This window comes from Equus przewalskii, chromosome 5 (genome assembly GCF_037783145.1).
Source record: "Equus przewalskii isolate Varuska chromosome 5, EquPr2, whole genome shotgun sequence".
In the NCBI taxonomy this organism is placed as follows: domain Eukaryota; kingdom Metazoa; phylum Chordata; class Mammalia; order Perissodactyla; family Equidae; genus Equus; species Equus przewalskii.
Window position 1 is genome coordinate 48,580,375 of NC_091835.1, and position 18,738 is coordinate 48,599,112.

General features: G+C 34.2%; 1 protein-coding gene across 4 annotated transcripts in view; it reads left to right on the forward strand.

Annotated features, from left to right (window-relative positions):
- Positions 1 to 18,738, forward strand: part of LOC103560769 (solute carrier organic anion transporter family member 1B3) — a 77,558-nt gene that overhangs the window by 45,297 nt on the left and 13,523 nt on the right. For all 4 annotated transcript variants that reach the window (XM_070620744.1, XM_070620743.1, XM_070620745.1 and 1 more), the window contains 9 exons: positions 1,626 to 1,758; positions 4,808 to 4,929; positions 6,299 to 6,445; positions 6,643 to 6,741; positions 9,157 to 9,399; positions 10,966 to 11,130; positions 12,527 to 12,722; positions 15,601 to 15,766; positions 17,918 to 18,102. In XM_070620744.1, coding sequence (XP_070476845.1) covers positions 1,626 to 1,758; positions 4,808 to 4,929; positions 6,299 to 6,445; positions 6,643 to 6,741; positions 9,157 to 9,399; positions 10,966 to 11,130; positions 12,527 to 12,722; positions 15,601 to 15,766; positions 17,918 to 18,102 — 1,456 coding nt within the window. The remainder of the gene's footprint in view (positions 1 to 1,625; positions 1,759 to 4,807; positions 4,930 to 6,298; positions 6,446 to 6,642; positions 6,742 to 9,156; positions 9,400 to 10,965; positions 11,131 to 12,526; positions 12,723 to 15,600; positions 15,767 to 17,917; positions 18,103 to 18,738) is intronic.

The following is an 18,738-nucleotide window of genomic DNA, read 5'->3' on the forward strand; positions in this document are numbered from 1 at the left end:
GCTATTTAATAGCAATTAGATGAACATGGTTAAAAGTTTTAGTGGTTTCTTTTCTTACAACTGTTTCTTGAATCTTAGGACTTCAGCTCTCATCTTTAGTTTTTTCTGAAGTATATCTTTAAGTTTTTTTCCAGAAATAATTGAACACATGTCATACTTACTTTCTGAGCCCTTGTTTGTGGGTCAATGTATTTAGTTTACTATCATATTCAAGTGATAGTTTGTCTGAGTATGGAATTAAGCGTACAAAATCTTTTGTCCTTAGAACACTTAAAACATTTATCTACTGTTTTATAGCATCTAATGTTGTGTATGAGAGATCATTATCAGTATCGTTGTCATGTACTGGTAGGTACCTCCACTTTATCCCAGAATTTCAGAAATTCTACCAGCATCTATCTAGGACTGTATCTTTTACATTATTTATACTGCAGAAAATAAAAATTTTCATCTAAGGGCTTAAGTCTTTCTTTAGCTCAGGGAATTTATTTTCTATTTTAAAAATTTGTTTCTTCCCCTCTATTTTCTTCTGAAACATGTATAAGATGAATACTAAATTTTCTGGCTATTTTTTTCCTGTAAGTTTTCTTTTGAAAATTCTACTTTTTTTCTTCATGTCTCATCAGTCTTCTCTGACACCGTCTCGTCTATCTCCTCAGGTTCCAATATGTACATTTTCTACAATAATTTTAATTTACAACAATACTTTGTTGTTCTCCTTGTTTTTAGTCTGCCTGTTCTCATTTTACAGATGCAACATACCCTTGTACCTCTACAGATACTAACTGGATTTTTGTCAAAGTGTCTCCTCTTTTTAGTTTCCTTATTTGACTGTTTCTTCATGGGTTACTTCATCTGCCAGTTCATTTTGCTGCTTTTATTTCATGCTATTTTTTTCCCATCGAATGTTCGGTAATTCTTGGTCATTGTAAGTTTATTATTATAGATATAACTCCAGATGTGTCAGAATTGGTTGTGACTCCCTCTACTTGGAATACTCTTCTTTGTTTTTCTAATCTAAATAATTTATACTCAACATTAAATCTCAAGTAGCCTCTCCTACAGGAAACTTTCCTAAAACCTTAATTAATTAAAGTTTCCCCTCTCTGTGTTCTAACAGCACCTCTCTCCATCTATCTATTTTTATCACTGGTATGTAAATTTCTTGAGAACAAATACCATGGTTTATTCTTTTTTTTTTTTAATATTTCTGGCTCCTAACAACATGGCAGATACCTAGTAGAAATTTAAAGTATGCTGGGAGTGAATGAGTAAATGCATGAATGAATATCTTTCTTTCAGATCAGGAGGATTTTCCTCATTCCAATATAATCCAGTCAACTCCAAATTCTTCAAAAAAATTTTGCTTCACTAACATAGCCAAATAATTCAAGTGCTTTCTTTCATATTGAAAACTTATTCTGCTTGTTAATGCCATACAACTTTACACGGAGTGGTTCAATGTGAGTTTCACCTTCTCGATTCAGTTACATGACCTTCGAGGGAAGGTCCCATGTCTTATGCTCTATTCATTCTGGGGCCTTTCATTCTAATGGACACAAAATGGGACTCAGTCAATGTTTTCTATAATGAATCATATCAAAATCGTTTTGTTCTCTTTCTAGGAAATTTGTTTGTGATTGTATTTGTGAGTTACTTTGGATCCAAACTACACAGACCAAAGATAATTGGAATTGGTTGCTTGATTATGGGAACTGGAAGTATTTTGACTGCTTTGCCACATTTCTTCATGGGATAGTAAGTATTTCTTCTGTGCCATTAATTATCATTTACTTGTAAGTTAACGGTAGAATTTCATTGTTTTTCCTTTTATATAAGCAGTCACCTTTTGAGAAGAATACCCACTAAGTATGTGTAGAAATGGAGTATATTGTTCTAGGTAATAATTATCTTATTGCTTTATCCACCATGGATTTCATTGACTTTGACATATGAATAGCACTAAATAAGGTGTACAGGTTCATAGGAAATAAATGAGCGCTTTACGGCTTTCTAGTATAACATACATACATCGTGTCTTTGCCTACAAGATTTTGATTGCATTCAATAAGACTTCATCACTCAACCCACTGCAGTATGGGTTTTTCCATTTGGATTTCCATTGAGACTGTTCTTAAGTTCACTGTGTAGTTCTGATTAGAGGGATACTAATGACAGAAAACCTGAAATAGTGTTGGCTTAAATAAGATAGAAGCTTATTTTTCACATAAAAAGTTAATGTAGCCAGCCCAGGAATGGTAGGTTACTGCTTCTTTTTATCATATTTCTCTGCCTCGCATGGCTTCGACCTAATGGTCCCAATTGTGGCAATGTTGTTCCAGGAAACAGAATAGAGGAAGGGAAGAAGAACAACCAAGAAGAAGCAGAGTGCGCACAGGCTGGGGCTTAAGAAGTATTTCCAGAAGTGTAACACTTCTACTAGCTTCACCTTGGTCGGAATTTTGTTATATCTCACATCCAGATATAAAGACATTGGAAAAAATAGACTTTATTCCAGGATGCCATGCTCCTAGCTAAAAATCTCACCTTCTATTATAATGGAAGGAGATAAGAATGGATATTGAGAGACAATGAGCAATTTCTGCTAAAGACATTGATTACTTACTCATTCCCAAAGCCAACATTCATGTCTTTTGTTTTCCATACCAATCTCTCTTTTTTGTCTATAGTATTTGACCCTTATGAGTATTTTCTTCTTCCCAGTACTGCTCCTTCTTATTTTCATTGTATTACTCTCTCTTGATTTATTTCCTATCTTTGTGGCTTCTTCATTATACCCCTTCTTTTCTTCTGCTGCTGACACCATTTGTGAGTATCCCCTAAGCTCTCTCTTCAATCTTATTCACTTTTCATTCTAGAACATTTTTATGGAGTGTATGCAGCATTAAATGCAGCTAACACCTATACATGGTGACTTTTTCTTACACTCAAGATCTATATAATCAACCACCCCAAGGGTATCTCCAGTCTAACATCCTACAAGTATTTCCCATCCGTATATTCAAAACTGAATCCATCCCTGTGCCAAAATCAGCTCAGATTTTTCTCACTCACTCTTTCAATAATGATTCCTTTAGCCACAAAGGAACTCAAACCAAAGTCAAGGGCCTCATCCCAAACTTTTTCTTTATTTCAAAACAGATGACTGCTGGTCATCAAATCTTGCTTATTCTACCTTCTATCTGTCAATTCCTGTCTATCTCCTTTCATCTCCACTGTCCCTAACCTGGTTGAGGCTTTCCTCATCTCTGACCTGGACTTTTTGCCTCTAGTCTCAACTTTATTCTAACTCATATTCCATACTAGAGAATTCATTTTAAAACACAAATCTGATTATTTTACTCCTGCTTAAAACTCCCAATTTCCCAGAGCAATGTTTTTCAAACTTCAGATTCTGAACCACTAGTGGACCAGTAAATCAATTCAGATGATTAATATGAACAATTTTTTAATAGGATGGAATAGGATAAAATACAATAAACAATGTGAGTAGAAACAAATATTATTCTGCGGAACTTTAGTTTTAGTTGTACATATATATATGTGAATGTATGTGTGTCCATATGTATGCATTGTTGTTGTGATGCAAAATGTATTTCTTACTGCTGGTCACAGTAAAAAATATTGAATGCTGCTTGCCTATGGATTAATTTCTAAGCTTATTTCCATATGCTGGTTGCTTATTGTGCATTTGGTCCTTGGCTATCTTCCTACCTTCATCTTACACTGCTCCTCACGATTGAGGACCACACTCTGGCCTACAGTTTTCCAGATGTGCCATAATATGTCATGCCTTTGCATATTTTTTTTTTACAGGCTTCGGTGTTTTTCCTTCTTCATCTACCTATTAAATTCCTATCTGTCTTCAACATTCGTCTCATATGTAATCCTCATTGTGAAGTCTTCTCTAATTCACCCCTTCCCCCACCTCCATGCAAAGCAGACCATCCATTTTTACTTCATGACAACTCAGGACCTCATATACTAAACTTATCACTATTTTATCATATATGTTTATCTTAGAGAGTGTAAAATGTCCTAAGTACAAAAACTGTATGTTTTATTTCTAGCTCTTTGGAACTGAGCATAATGCCTTGCATACAGTAGGCTGCCTTGGAGCTCATAGCATAGGGTGTCTCAGTGTTTTGGGGGATCAGCATTTGTCCTTATTCTAGCCCTATCTCTGTTGTTCTTATTAAGTTGTTTCTCATCAAATTGAAATAAATTAGAATTTTTTTTAACTAAATTATGAAGTCAGGCATATGAAAGTGTGCATCTGTGCTGGAGGTGGGAAGCATGTGTATCCATAAAAGAAAGTCAGACAGCTTATTGATAGAAAATGTAGGTAAATCAGTGTGCACTGTAAATGATTTGGAAAACACTGCTCTAAAGTTTATTATATGTTATCAGAAAGTTAACAGAAAGTTTAGATTGGGATCATCTTTGAAGACAATTCAGAGGGATGGATAGATACAATTAGTTTTTTTTTTAACAAAAGCGTGAAACCAAGATAGTGCTTCATAGCTTGGCCAAATATAAGCACGCCTAGGAGGATAGCAACATGATAATCCTCCTTGCCTGGGGGTATTGAATATTTCCCAGTGGGCACTCTCATTTTACTTTCACCCATCACCTACCCTAAAATACAGGCTGGGAAGTTGACAAAGAGGATTCTGATAATTTGGAGAAGAGAATGGTGCAAATAAAGAGGAAAATTCCTATTTCTTGGAAAAGTGAAAATATTCAGTAGATAATGGAAATTTTAAATCTAGTGATGTTCTTATAGTTACAGGTATTCAAAAGAAACTCTTGTTAATCCGTCAGAGAATTCAACATCAAGCTTATCAACCTGCTTAATGGATCAAACTTTGTTACTCAATACAACATCACCTGAGATAGTAGGACAAGGTAAGAATTGATAGTCACTAAAAAATATTCTAAAACTTATCAATTTAATTACATCTGTAAAAAATGATTATGATATTCATTAGTCGATTAAAAAAGCAAACAGGAAAAACGTCTGCATCTTATGTGTATAAGACAAAACATAATGTTAATATATCTTAAGAGCTTTTAGAAGTAATAAGAAAAGAGGATATTTTGGTAGGAAATTGGTAAAGAATATATGCATTTAAAATAAGGAAGAGGGAAGTGGCATAACTATATAAAAAATGTAACTTTACTTTTTATGAAAAATAGAAATTATCACACCAATTAAAGATTTTTTTACCTATTATAACACAAATCATGAATTATAATTACACATTATAATACTAACTAAAGATTTTTCTACCTATTATACAGGAAAAGGTTAAAAAAGAGAAATGAGGTAGAGGAAAAAGACACCTTTTGTATATTGGTGGCAGTGTATAAATTTCTAGATAAATTTCTAGAATTTTTGGAGGTTATTTTTCAGGATAGTAAAGACTAAAAATAGGCATATGTGCTTAAATCAGCAATTCTACTTTTATTGATTAATCTTAAGGCAATAATCAGGAGTGTGCACAAAGATTTATTTATGATTATAGCCTTGGCATCCCTGTTTAACAGAATAAAAAGTTAGAAATATTTTGTGAGTAAAAAGGAAGAGATTGATTAAATAAATTATGAAACTTTCATTCAGCCGACTACTATGCAGTCATTAAAATCCTGATATAAGAGAAATCTTGGGGCTGGCCTGGTGGTGTAGTGGTTAAGTTCACATGCTTTTTGGAGGCTGGGGTTCGTGAGTTCGGATCCCATGCATGGACCTAGCACCACTCCTCAAGCCATGCTGTTGCAGAATCCCACATAAAATAGAGGAAGATCAGCACAGATGTTAGGTCAGCGACAATCTTCCTCAAGCAAAAAGAGGAAGATTGGCAAGAGATGTTAGCTCAGGGCCAATCTTCCTCACAAAAGAAAAAAAGAAATCTTAATAGCATGTGGAAATTGTCATAGTATGACAGGTGTAAAAGTAAATTATAATATGAACTGGACATTTAATGTATATAATGTACATAAAGGATATTATTCATATTTTTACATGAACTAAAAATGTGGAAGATATATATAAATATTTGAAGTAGTTTTTTGTGTGAGGTGGGATTATAGATAATTTTCGCTTGTTTTCTTTGTGCTTTTCTATATTTTCAAACTTTGCAAAGTGAATATAAATCACTCATAATTAGAAAAAAGCAAAATTCTTAAGTGGGATAATTAAAAACTTAAAGTAGTTGAGTTTCTAACAGGAATGCTAAAATTAATGTTTAAAATAAACACTATCTTGTCTACAAAGGTCATGAAAAGGAATCTGTGTCATATGCATGGATATATGTTCTAATGGGTAATATGCTTCGTGGAATTGGGGAAACCCCCATAGGACCCTTGGGGATTTCTTACTTGGATGATTTTGCTAAAGAAGGACATTCTTCTTTTTATTTAGGTAACGTACAGAAAATATTAGATTTTATGATTACTTTCTCTGGGTCTACTTTTGCAATCATAGTGTTTCTAATTTTATTCTTTTACTTACTAAAAAAATTATTTGGAAATGTATTCTGTAACATTACTTTTAAAAACATATTGAATAAGAACTATATATTTTTGGCATCTGATAAAATTTCTGTATAATATTTTCAGGTAGTTTGAATGCAATGGCAATGGCTGGTCCGGTCACTGGCCTTCTCCTGGCATCTCAGTTTGCTAAAATGTGGGTGGATATTGGATATGTAGACCTGAGTAAGTACAATCAGAACAAGGTAACATGATAAATGCTTTTCAAGTACAGAACATCATTTTTCCAAATAATTGAATTCACTCTTTCAAAAGTCCTTTGCTGACTATTCGTCAAAACTTACAAATAGCAAATAAACCTATTAACAATCAGAATAAAAACAAAATTCATCTCCTAGCTACACCAAGCTTTTACAACTAAGTACAAAATAAGAAAATTTTAACAAACTTGCTTTAGATTACTTTGTTCAAAATAACTGCAAACAAATTACAGGTCTCTCAAGGTGCCCTGTGATATCACGTCCCTGTATTTACACTTAGAAAATTTTCTTTGCATTTTCTATTTGCAGAGTTCTTAAAGTCTCTTCCAAAATGTGGCTCCTTTTCAGAGAAGCTTTACTTCACCACCTTCCATTGGCGCAAAGTGTCCCCATTAATCACGAAAAGCAAGCCTTTATTGTAGCCCGTATCACGATGAGTCATACACATTTGTGCACTTACCTGCCATCTCTTTTGGGACATAACAGGATTGTATCTATGTTAACATGTAATATGTAATTAGTATTTCTGAATAAACAAATCTGATTTTCTATCTCAAAAGGACTTATATAGATCTCCAAGGAGATCAAAGGATTCATTACAAAATAGAGTAGACATCACAGTACACCAGTAATAACCACAAACCTGAAAGTGTTTTATAATATAAAACTAAAGCAAGTACCTGATGAAATGTTTTATATCTTCTATTTTGGATGTGTGAATTAGAGAAGGTTCACATTCTGTACATTTCTACTCATTCCATACAGTTTTACTCATTCATCTCCAGGTTCATCATTGTTTTTATAGCTAGAGGTACAGAAATAAATGGTTAAAGTCTTTAGGATGGTAGTTTTGTAACCTTTTTCCTATAGTCAGAAATCACTACTCACTGTATTTTAGAATTCACGGTCATTCCATTTCTGCTACTGAATGTTCAGACCTTCTTACATCTTCTCTTGTTCAGTCATGAGCAGGAGGTAAACACATTATGAAGAACTCTTTGGCAAACTCCAATGCCTAGAGGAGCCAAAAAGATAACATCCATGAGCAAAAAGTGTCAGGTGGTGGTTAAACTGGGAAGAATTGGTGGTGATGGACTGCCCTCCCCAAACATCCAAAAGCACATACGCTATTCAGCCTCAACCTGTTCTTTTCATGCGGAAATTTGGGTCCAGCATTGGCAACATCTTCCAATAGTTTTCAAGACAATCCAGAAATCCAGATTTTTATGTAGAATTTTCTAATTTTTAAGACAGAGTGTGAGCCAAGAAAAATACTTTGGCATGCCACGTCTAGCTAGAGTATAACCTCTAGTCCCTATGTGCAGACCAGTGATAAAGGAGGAAAAATGTTACCAAAATGACGTTTCTGACAGAGGATGACTAAATATTTAGCACGTAGGTGGAATCGCTGATTTTACCAATCATTTCTTGAAGTCTGTCTGAGTTGCTGATTATGGAACAATATGATCATGTAAATCAATTTTAAACCTAGATCTGTGCATACTTGATAACCACTTCAATAAATAGAATGAATAATTTATTTCTATATAGTTTTAAATCAAGTCAATATTTTCTCATGTTAGTGAGTTTTCTTATAAATCAACGAGTAATGGCACCATTATTGTGCTTCGAATGTCCATGCTGTGTGTGTGTGTCTCTGTTGAGTTTTCTTATTACTTAGAATGTTTACTTTATACTCACTGAAATAACTCCTTTGTACTTGCAGTATTTACATATCACTCATGCATGTTTTAAAGGAAAACATACTTGTAATAAAATGGTTAAATTATCCCTAAAATTTAGAGTCAAGCTCTTCTGGGTCACTTTTAAACTCAGATTTTCGTTGTATGCATATCTTCGCCAATATCATCCTTTGTGCTGTGTGAGTTGGAAATGGAAGTTTATGGGGGAAAAAAGTCCCATATTGGCTCTGAGAATTTCTTGCAAACTGCTGTAAATTTCATTGCTAGTGCTTTCTTGACCTCAGCAAATGGTGCCAAAAGATGATTTCAGACAATAACGAAGATTCATGTGCCTTCCATAATTGGTTATTGAACGGTTTGCAGGCTTAAATGGTCAATAATGGTAGTTGTCCAGTCATGTCACTAGGAAAGCCACCAATTTCACACAGTCTCAGGCAAAGACAACAATGTCATGACTGAGTCTTGGACAAAAGTAATTGTGAGATGTTATTAAATGTTAGACTTGTCCTGATTTTAGAGGTGACGAAGTGTGAAAAAAAGAAAACAATGTCTTGGAATTGATGAAATGTAGTTTACTTTCTTCATCTGTGGAGGACAGCAATCATTACCATTACTGCCTAGAATATATTGCATTTCAAAATGATTTTTGACTAGCCTCTTCTAATTCTTTATTCTAGGAAGTATCAGAATAACTCCTAGCGACTCTCGCTGGGTTGGTGCTTGGTGGCTTGGTTTCCTTGTGGCTGGATTATTATCCATTATTTCTTCCATACCATTCTTTTTCTTGCCCTCAAGTCTGGATAAACCACAGAAAGAAAGGAAAGTTTCGATATCTTCACATTTGCTCAAAACAAATGAGGAAAAAAGTCAAACGACTAATTTGACCAACCCTAGGCAAAAGCTTACTGAGCACATAACTGGTAAGTATTTCACATTTATAGTCAATTTGGAATTGTTAATCCCAGTAAAAGGGAGGAGTGAGTGTTCCAAACTAAGTCATATCCAATCAACTGGAGTTAGCTTTCTTCTGTACTAAATTTAGCTGAATTATTTTTCCAAGATTTCTACTAATAAATTTTTTCTGAACACACACCAACTCTCTGAAGAGAAGATTAGGTTTGAGGTCTTTAGCAGGGAGAAACAAATGAAAGGCTAAAAATACATGTAACTCGTAAACCAAAGACCGTATATGTATTTCCAAATTATATAATGTAAATTATGAGGGTTAAAAGGACTGTAATATTCCATTCATCCATTCGTTTATTTATTCATCCACAAATAGTACCAGGCACTATACTGTGCTCTGTGATAGAATATTCCTTCTATTTTTCAAGAATTTACAATCTAGTGGGTTGTATCAAGAAACATATAGATAATTGCAATATAGTGTTTAAGTACTATGGTAAAGTTAGCATAAGAAATTATGAATGCTTATAAATTGGGCAACTGAGCTCTTCTTAGGTGGATAGAAGGAGTAAGGAGAAGGAAGTCAGAGGAAGCTTCTCTCTAGATAATTAGAGTAAGATTATTTTCTTGGTAATTATATAGAAAAAATTTTGTCCACCTAAATATTTAAAAATGAAGTAGAAGCAACAATGGTAACGATTATCAGGATCAATCACGTGAATAAGGATCGTGCCCACTTGATAGTGCCTTCCCTGTCACACATAAGCCCTGAGGGCTAATCAAGAACAATTTAGGAGCAATAATCTGGAGAATGATCCAGCAGTAGCCAGAGCAAGATAGTTGAAACAATGAGGTAACAGCACAGTTTTCACATTGCACAGAAATGGTGGAGTAGTGAAAGTAAAGTTAACTTTTTTTTTTTTTTAAAGATTTTATTTTTTCCTTTTTCTCCCCTAAGCCCCCCGGTACATAGTTGTGTATTCTTCGTTGTGGGTTCTTCTAGTTGTGGCATGTGGGACGCTGCCTCAGCGTGGTCTGATGAGCAGTGCCATGTCCGCGCCCAGGATTCGAACTAATGAAACACTGGGCCGCCTGCAGCGGAGCGCGCGAACTTAACCACTTGGCCACGGGGCCAGCCCCCAAAAGTTATTAACTTTTAATAAATAAGAGACGTTGCATGTCTTATTCACTTTTGTTTCTTGAACATCTAGCATATTGTCTGGTATCCAATTGAAAACCAAATATTTGTTGAATGAATGAATGAATGATGTATGCAATTGTATGGTATAGTGCTAAAATAACCAAATATGAAGTGAACAAAGGAAGTTGTGAAGCAGCATGTTTGTATAATCCCACTTGGGGGTAAAATGAACTAACTAACTAAATATCAAGGTACATATGGAAAAACCAGAAGAAATATACAAAAAGCTGTTGAGAGCAGGATTGCAGGGTCCTGTGACTTTCTGTGTTATGAATTTATGTAATTTTAAATCTTATAAACTTTATATTTACAAGATTAAGATATTAATAGGTATTTAAGCTGCACCATAATATTTTCTTTATTTTGATGTTTATTATAGGCCTCATCCAGTCCTTGAAAAGCATCCTTACCAATCCCCTATACATGATAGTACTGTTTTTGACATGGCTACAAATCAGCAGTTTTATTGGTGCTTTTACTTATGCCTTCAAATATGTAGAACAGCAGTATGGTCAGTCAGCGTCTGAGACTAACATGTTGTTTGGTAAGTCACATTGTTTATGTCTGCTTGATAAGCAATTTTACCAAATAATTGAGTTCCAAGTGACATTTTCTTGTGAAGGCAATTTCATATTTTAATGAATATAATTTCCATTTACTCTTTTGCAAATCTTAGCAAATTTGCCAATCTTCTGATCTCATCATTATTCTGCATTTGAAGTTGCATCTCATGCTATTTTTGAGATGAACTCCCGAAGGAAAAGTTGCATGTAAATGAGACATTTAGACATGATATCTGCATCATTGGATCTTATCATTTAGTGCTGAGGTCCTGAGATAAATCCTTTTGTAACATAATTATTATAATTCCATAATTCATAGACTAGGAATCAGGATCCAGCTACTTGCAAAAAATAGGACATTAATGTTTCCAAGAGAAAAATCAATTCTAAGTCATTGTTGATATCTGCATAATTCAAAACAAATGTTATATTTTAGAGAGGTTTTGTGCTACATTATCTATTTCCAAGGACGTATTGAGACTTGCTTATGAGAGAGAGGTTTTCTTATATCATTCTTTCCCCACGCCAGGATAAGAGAAGATTCTTAAGAGCAGAATCTTGTATTATTATTATTATTATTACATTCTTTAGAATGTATATAATCCAGTGCCCAGCACATGGTAGAAACTCACTAAACACTTGATACATTAAACTGAATTTATCAAGTGGTATGCAAATAGGTCATAAGCGAACAAGAAAATAGTAATTCTGTATGATGCTATTATTGAACTTAAGATAAAAATTTAAACTGTAAAAGTTGTTTGACTCCCAATAAGGTTCTCAGCTGAATTTTTTTGTTAGAGGAGTCTTCGTCTTTAATGACTCTTGCAGGACAATGAAATGAAAAAGTTATAAGAAGAATTGGTCATTTTTAGTACCCTATCTAGGTCTGTTTATCATCTCAGAGTATATATGTGTTTGGATGAATATAGAAGAGATATTAATTCAAGTATTCGATTCTAAAGTACTGGGCAAATTTGGAATGAGTTTTTAAGGATCAGAACTCTTCATTTTGAGGAGATGTAAAAGATTTTAGATGGTAGAATGAAAGTCTCATAGGTAGGACAATGATGTTTTGTTGTTTTTCAGAAAGAAAAATGCACCTCATAGAAACTATCTGTTCAGACATACAAGTATCTCAGTCACTGCCTTTTGTTTGCTATTGGGGAAACCAAACCCTCAGCACTGGCAGGAATAAATTATTTCTGTCTCTCCCAAATGGTACACTGGTCCCCTACCTCCATTCTGGCCTGCCAGCCTTCTATTTAAGAAATAATAAAAGTAGATGAATTTGGTTGGTATAGACTGTGTTTCATATTTAAAGACATTTCAGAATAATCATATTTATGTAATTATAATTTTTTCTCTTATTTCTAGGAATGACAGCCATACCGACTATTTCAATTGGAATGTTTACAGGAGGATATATCACTAAAAAATTCAAATTTACTTTGCTTGGATTTGCCAAATTTTCATTTGCTACCAGCCTAGTGAGCTTCTCATTTCATCTGTTAAATTTTGCGCTAGTCTGTGAAAGCAAACCAGTAGCCGGCCTAACCTTGACCTATGATGGGTTTGTATCTATCAATTGCATAATGTGTAAACTATGCAATGTAGAAGACTCTATAAGGAAAATACGGCAGATAGCAATTTTAACTAAGCTTTCTTTTAATTGAGAGAAATTTCAACTTTATTCTTAAAACATCCATTTCTTAAGGTCTCAAAAAGCCCTCCTTTTATTCCTTCCTTAAAGAAAAGCAACATAGAATGTAACAACAATAGCTACCATTTACGGGTGCTTGCAATGAGTGACACGCATTTTTATCCACATTTTATAGATAGAGAAAGCAAAGCTTAGATACAGATTACATGGCTAGCAATGATAAGATTCTGACATGTTTGGGGTTTTTGACTCCAAAACTCTTACTCTCAACCACTACAGTCTTGGATGGACCACAAGAGGAATATAAACGACATTTTCCAAAAGTAACAGAATGATCTTTACGGTTAATTTTGATGTTTAAACAACAATCTTTATTATAAAACACTCCCTCACATTGTACTGAATTCTCCTTTTCTGCAAGCTTATACTGTTTCTTCTTCCATTGTCTTCATTAGAAGTAAAATTAATACATATCCTATGTATAGTAAAATGTTAGACCCTAGAAAACCTTTTCCATTATTATCAAGTGTTGTGAAGTATTTCTAATGTTACGCTCTCTACCCTATATCAAGGGCAAGATTCCTGTGCAGATTTCTTATCATCTCCTGAATAGAGGTAACAATTTAAGCATAGGAATGTTCACATTTAAGCAACAAAGAAAGATTCTTGGATCACAGTTCAGTAATCATACTCCTTAGTCCTGCTTGTTGGCTCTGAGCTTTTAAACTCTGGATCCTATGAGGTGTCAATTTTAACTTGTCAAATCTTCCCACATTTCCTTACCTAAATTCTTGGAGACTTGCCAATTTAGTCTTGAATTATCTCCCCACTTCATCCTAATCCTGACTGTTGTTGATTACGCCTATCCACCATCACTCTCTCTGGTAAATCAAAGTACAGAGTACCTAGAACATTGAACTTCAGAGGTAAAAGAACCTTAGAGATCATGCAGCCCAAAAGTCATATCCTTTTCCTTTATTAGTTGAGACCCAGAGAAATGGACTTGTTTGAAGTCATACAAAGACTTCACACTAATGCTGTACGACATCATTTGTTCCAAGGGCCCCCTGGTTGTCAGGGCAGGCTTTAGCCTAAAGCCAGTTCCTTGAAAACAAGTATAATAGCTGCACCATCTATTTAAAAGAAGGCAGCTAGAGTTCTATGGGATTTTTTTTCATTCAGTAAAATTTTGCTGAGCGCCTCCTTAGAGCCCAAGAAGATTTATAGGATACACCAACGTTCTTGTGGAACTCATAGTCTAATAATAGCAAATAGAATCAATGTATTCAGCATTTGTGAAATTCTAGTCAGTGGGATAAATTTTTAAAGTATGAATTAGTGCAGAGGTTCTCAGAATGTGGTCTGAGGGTCTATAGGGGCTCCTGAGACTTTATCAGAGGGTCAACAAATTCTAAACTATTTTTATAGTAATACCAAGATGGTGTTTGCCTTTTTCATTCTCATTTTCTCATGAGTGTATAATGACGTTTTCTAAGGCTACAGATGTGTAATGATAACCTCAGTTTGATGGGTAATGACATATGTGCTTGTCATGTATTAAAACTTTCTTAGTTTTAATTTTTAATAGCGCATATATCAATAGATATAACCTACTTGAACAAAAAACCTTCGGGGACCTCAAGAATTTTTGAGAGTGTGAAGGACTGCTGAGAACAAAAAGTTTGAGAACTGCCAATTAATTTTTTTCCAAAAAATTCCTACTAGGTTGAGTTATCGTCTATGACTTAAAAATGGTAAAACTGATTTTAGAAAGAGTAGTCACATTGCTGTGAAGCGGCAGAACTAATGTGAACATAAGAGTATCTGACTGTAATGTCTGACCTTGGTTATTAATCATTATGTCCCCACCCCCAGTCATATGTCTTCATATGTCCTCAAGCAGAATTAGGTATTAGATGCTTTTTAGTAAAATTATTGATAATAGAATTTCTGAATCTACTTTTTTCTTCCTTTATGTAAATTACTTTCTTATTTAAGAATAATTCATCAGTCCTCGATAATTATCAAGATTTTTACCCAAAACAGAAGAATAATTTTAAATATTTATAAGATGAAAATTAATCATACAAATAATCTATTTTGCAATTTTAGCCATTTTATAAGATTATATTTTATGGCTATAACCGTGTTTACAGTAAATCATTATAAAGTATGTTGTGGTTTTATTTGAAAAGTTTATGGAGTTTTCCTAGTCTTTCTCAACTGATTCTTTTGTTATTGATTTCTACAAATTGATCCTCAGGGGTTCTGTTTTGACCATGTCGAATTCTTTTCTCATGTAGTTAGAATATAGATTTATAAATTCAACATAGTTAAATAACATTCACAGATTCATGAGACTTCACAGTGAACTGGGAGGAAACTTAACCTAATGTCATTATCTTACTGAAGAGAAACTGAGTCTCAGAAAAATGAAATGACTTATTTAATGAGTAATTTCTTGATAGAATCACAAAGACCTCTCATCTAAGTCTTACTTATCCTCTTTGGTTTCTTTTTTTATGTTTTACTTTCTCTAGGTCATAAATCATGTCTGGATAAAGGTGGAGGGTGAAAAAGTTAATGAGCATAAAAAAAAAATTTGCCATGTTGGTGTCATCACTCATCAAATTTCTCTAATTAAAGGACACTCTTTCCCTTATTTCTCCTCTTCCCTCCTCTCTCCTCTTCTGTTCCCTTCTTTTCTCTTCTCTTTCCCTCCTCATCTTCCTCCTCCTTCTTCTTTCTCTGTCTCTCTTTTTGATATATATCTATCATATATTTTCAGAAATAATCCAGTGGCATCTCATATAAATGTACCACTTTCTTATTGCAACTCAGACTGCAATTGTGATAAAAATCAATGGGAACCAGTCTGTGGGTACAATGGAATCACTTACGTATCACCTTGTCTAGCAGGATGCAATTCTTCAAGTGGCAATAAAAAGCCAATAGTGAGTATTAGTTTTTACTTCCTCTCCTCTCGTTAATCAAAATTGCAAGTTTGATTTAACAATTACTTATCAAATCTTTCTATAACTAAGGTCTCCAGCAAAAAGATGAAAGAAAAAGACTCTTAATATTGTCTGTCATTGTGATGGCTGTGATGTTGTGTAAACAAAGCCTCATGTAAAATCTTGCTTGGGACACAAATAGGTTTTCCTGTTGCTTGAATTCTCATTTGAGATTACTCTTGCTTTTTCCCCTTAAGTTTATAAGAATACGACCTTCTAGAATCTAACTGCATTTAGGATCTCTAGGAAGCATCTCATTTGACTAAAGTATGTGATTTCCATTAAGTTGGAGATACTTTACCCTTCAGAAGTTAGAGAAAAGTCCTGAGCCAACCCCTTGTCAGCACTTCCTGCCTTCCAGGACAACAATCAATATGCAATTTTGCATATAGATTCTGATGAGTTTATCTCTAGATTCATTACCCTTTTGACTTTCCAAGAAATTAATCAATGTTTCATGTTCACTTGACTATCCAAATCTTGGTTTCCAGCTTTGATTTGCCCAAGGCTGGCACTTCTTCTACCCAGTATAACTTGCTGTTCTGCTTACCTGGTGCTAACATCTCCCATAGAAATGCCAACTGCTTCTTTACTCAAAATATTCCCTTTCACACAAACTATGGGTTCTCCCAGTATGATGTTCTCTATTCTACTCCAATCTACTGAATATCTCACAAAGTTGGGGAGCATTTCCTGGACCCTTTTGCTATCACCAGCATAGGTAATACAATCAGCTATGATCATTGGTCTCTAGCATACCCTTCTGTCTTTGATTTTCAAAATTTTTCCGTCTTTCTCTTGTCCATAGTCCTACTAATTTTACTATTGAAGGGCGCTGACAACTTTGAAGAGCAAAGCACCTAGATTCTATGATGCTGGGCCATAAATTTGTACAAATATGGCCCAAGGACTATGCTTAAAAACCCACATCTCATATTCATGACTATCATGCCTTTCACTGAGAGTACCCCCACTTAATCCTTGATCCCACTTTGCACATTAGTGAAGACCTGGAAGAGACATAAGTTAGAATCTTAAAGAGAGCTCTGTCTGCTATGGAGACATCATCTTCTTAATACTGGCAATGACTATACCATTTGTGAGCTACTGGTGAGTTCTTTTACCAAATCGTTAGTAATAAACCATCCCTTTTAAATCACTCAAAATAATGTTTTTTGTGCCTAAGTTTGATTTTATTGGCCAGTAGGCTTGCTACATAAAGGATTCCTCCATATAATCCCTAGTGAAAAAGTAAAGCTTGGCCATCAATAAGTATGGATTCAAATTCTTCGTCAGTTCTCTTTCAATAATTGGTCTTTAGCACTAACAGCTTCAAACTTCCCTTAAACCTTAGTTTAGCCTAGACTCAGAACAGAATTTATAAAAGTCACCTATCTGCATCAACTCCCTGCCAAATTAAATCTCTAAAATCATTTGTTCCTAAGTTTTCACTTTCTGTGGTCTAACTGTTAGGGTATTCTGTTGTGTTGAACCTCTCTGGTAATAACATCATCTATCATATAATCTGTCATTATGCTCTAGGATGTTGTGCTGGCTAACCAAAGTAGAATTCCAGCACCCCTGCCTGGCCTCTTTTCCCTGGGACTCTGCCCCATTCCGATGGGTAGCTCAAGCCCAGGTTTTGGCCATCTCAAACTACTATATTTTCTGGATTCCCTGGGTAATCCCTCCACAGGCACTGTCCCTGACACTTATAGAGATTGTTAAAGAGCATCAGTAGGTGTGCTATGGAAAGTAAAAGTGAGTGGAAGAGAAATAGTAAGAAGAATTTATATTCATGTGAAAATTATATACAGAATTTCACACTAACTTCTTCTATTCTTTTCTGTTTTTTAAATTAGAAATGAATTAAATGTTAACAGTGAATTGCATTTTCTTGTCTAGGAAAGAATCCAGAAAATTATTTTGCTTTTCAACTATTAAGCAACTGTATTTTTAGACTGTTTTCTTTAAAAACTGTAAATATTTTGGCTTGGATAAATGAGACTTCTTTAAATATAATGGAATGTACTTACAGCCTGGTCGGATTTTGCAAATATGTTCTGTAATATTTCAAAAACTGTTTTTTAGGTGTTTTATAACTGTAGTTGTGTGGAAGCAACTGGTTTCCAGAATGGAAATAACTCGGCTCATTTGGGTGAATGCCCAAGAGATGATAAATGTAAAAGAAAATTTTATTTTTATTTGGCAGTGCAAACCATGTATCATTTTTTCACTGCATTGGGAGGCGCCTCAACTTTCATGCTTATTTTTAAGTGAGTATGATTTTTTAAAGCAATTTTATGTGTACTAGATTATAAACACACCTAATAAATGTACATATTTTTTCATAATGTATTCGAAATTCAAATTGATATTTTGTTACATTTTAATTTTCTAAGAATGCATTTTCTTAGGACTGTTGTGATCCTTCAAATGCCATAATTAGCAACAATTTTGTCCGATTCTTCCATTACAAAATCTAGCTTCCATACTTTCTCATTTTACAAAGAATTTTAAGACACAGACCGACTGACAGTTGCTTCAATCATGAAAGAATGCCTGTATGATTCTAAAATAACTTCTAATTTTGAGATGCTTTGCATTCTGATCGACCTGTCAGGGTAAATCGTCTATTGGTTTCATTGAAAGAAAACATTTGGGAACCAGACTGTATAATATGCTTCAGTCTATGATATTCCAAAGCTTTTAATCCACCCTCAGAATGGCTTTTGACCTAGTCTCTCATATAGCCCCGATAGACAAGAGAAAAATATATGAACAGAATTCATTCCTTTCTTCATTCATTTGACAAATATTTAGACCATGCTTGATAAAGAAAATTCCATGGTGAATAAAACAGATAAAGTGCCTGTTCTTATACAGCTTAGAGTATGACAGAGAAGACCTGA